The sequence below is a fragment of the Salvia miltiorrhiza genome, chromosome 6 (assembly GCF_028751815.1).
Source record: "Salvia miltiorrhiza cultivar Shanhuang (shh) chromosome 6, IMPLAD_Smil_shh, whole genome shotgun sequence".
Classification (NCBI taxonomy): domain Eukaryota; kingdom Viridiplantae; phylum Streptophyta; class Magnoliopsida; order Lamiales; family Lamiaceae; genus Salvia; species Salvia miltiorrhiza.
The window spans coordinates 22,721,757-22,723,681 of NC_080392.1; the positions used below are offsets into that span (position 1 = coordinate 22,721,757).

Here is a 1,925-nt window from a genome sequence, read left to right on the forward strand (position 1 = left end):
CACCTTCATAATTCATTTTACCTGCATACTGTTAGAGTCTGTTTAGGAGATAGATATAGTAATTTCGTTTTACAGTCTCTGTGGATACGATACTCTGCTTGTTGTTTTCATACTACAATTACACTGTTTAGTTGCAGTTATTGTTGCTATAAAAATAGTGATCAGGAAGGCCTCACTTCTTTCCACCTGATCAGCCCAACTTTCATTAACCACATTGTCCATCGCACGAATACAGGCTCTATCACTAGAATCGATAACAAACTCCCCCGCTTTTCTGCCCATCTCGCCAGAATTTCTCAGCCGGCTTTTAATACTCTCTTCAGCATATTTCGAAATAGGCCCCCCTGGTCTAGAGTTTGCTCCTTAAGTATCCTGTTTAGGTGGTCTGCCGTGCCCCCGTTTAGTTGCCTTAACCTCCGTAGATATAGGAGCCTGCGCAATAGCCAAGATCTGCTCCAGACGTTGAGCTTTCATCGCGTTCTCCATAGCGATAACTTCGGGTTTTTCACATGAAATATGAGATCTTTCATCTGCTATAATAGTTTCATCTTCCTCAGAGCTCTCAGAAACATACTCTCTAAGAGGATTATCGTAGACAGGCGTGTGCACAGGTTTAGTTATAATCTCCAGAAGTTCTGACCCCGACAAACGTCTTTCATTCTGAATATTCTGAATATTCTCCTGCCTCGTGGCATTTTGTTGCTCCAGCGGTTGCGGATCAGAAGTGCCCTCAGGCTATATGCCTTCCAGATAAGTCCCCTCATCATCAAGACCATCCAGAGCAATGAATTTATTTCCCATATTGGAGTTTTCTTTTGTAGTCGGAGATCGAGAGAGTCCCCTCGCTTGCATTTCCAGGGTGGTCGAATTCACCTGCTCCGAATCACCCTTATCCTGGGCGTTTTCCGGAATCTCCTGCCATTGTTTTTGTTTAGAAGTGGCAGCAACCTCCATCCTCCTTTCTTTGACCTGCGTAGGCTTTATTTTCTGACATTTGTCAGGAGAGTGTCCCATGATTTTACACCTGGGACAATAATGAGGCAACTGTTCATAAGAAAACTCAATATGGAAAGCATGATCATCAGCATCAAAAAGAAGAGTATTAGGTAAGGGTTTAGCCATATTTAGTTCAACTAGAACACGAGCAAACTGCCCAAAATCCCTTGTCGTTGAAGCTCCGTCGATGCGTATGGGATGATCGACATATCTCGCCACTCCAGCAATAACCTCCTCATGCCAATATTCAATAGGCAAATAATGAATCCGCACCCAAACATTCGCCAAAGAAGAATGTTCCTTAAAAGGATCAAAATTCCTCGACCATTCCCGAACACGAAGATGTCCATTGATCACTTCCCAAACATATTTAGATTTAGCCAACGCCTTGTCCGTATCGTTCTGGAAAACAAACGTGTAGTAACCTTTGCCTAAAGGTATTAGCTTCCAATTGGGCGAAATCCCCCACAGATCCTGTAACTCCTTCTTAAGCATCATTGCAGGCTTCGGTTTAGTTCCTTTATTCAGAAGCAGTCTACTAGTTAGCGCATGTTTGAAACCCAAAACTTGTTTCTCAAGCAGATCCTTCGGCATCTTGAAGTAGAACAAATCTCCCTCCTTCGTGGGACATGGCTATGTGATGAATAATTGGGCTTATATATGCGATATGAGATGAAACGAATCATCCCCTAATATTTTATGAGAGGACCGAAAATATTGATGAAAAGGGGAAGCCGATTGTTGATTTTTCTTAAGACGTATGATCATGTATTTATATTCTTGTGTACTATGTGAGCTCAAATTGAATTTTTGAGAATTTTTCAACAAAGAAACCCCGAGTTTAGTTTTTCAAGAATGCTATTATTTGAGATTAATTGTTTATGTGATTTATTTTTCAATGATTGGTTTGAGAATGTTTTATATTATGC

At 41.1% G+C, this 1,925-nt stretch overlaps 1 protein-coding gene across 1 annotated transcript; it reads right to left on the reverse strand.

Moving 5' to 3' along the window:
* Positions 1-363: 363 nt before the first annotated feature.
* On the reverse strand, positions 364-1,590 carry LOC130990652 (uncharacterized). Its single transcript, XM_057914878.1, has 2 exons — positions 874-1,590; positions 364-735 (listed from the first exon to the last, which is right to left on the reverse strand). Exons 1-2 carry the CDS (start codon positions 1,588-1,590, stop codon positions 364-366), a joined length of 1,089 nt encoding a protein of 362 aa, XP_057770861.1.
* Positions 1,591-1,925: the final 335 nt, after the last annotated feature.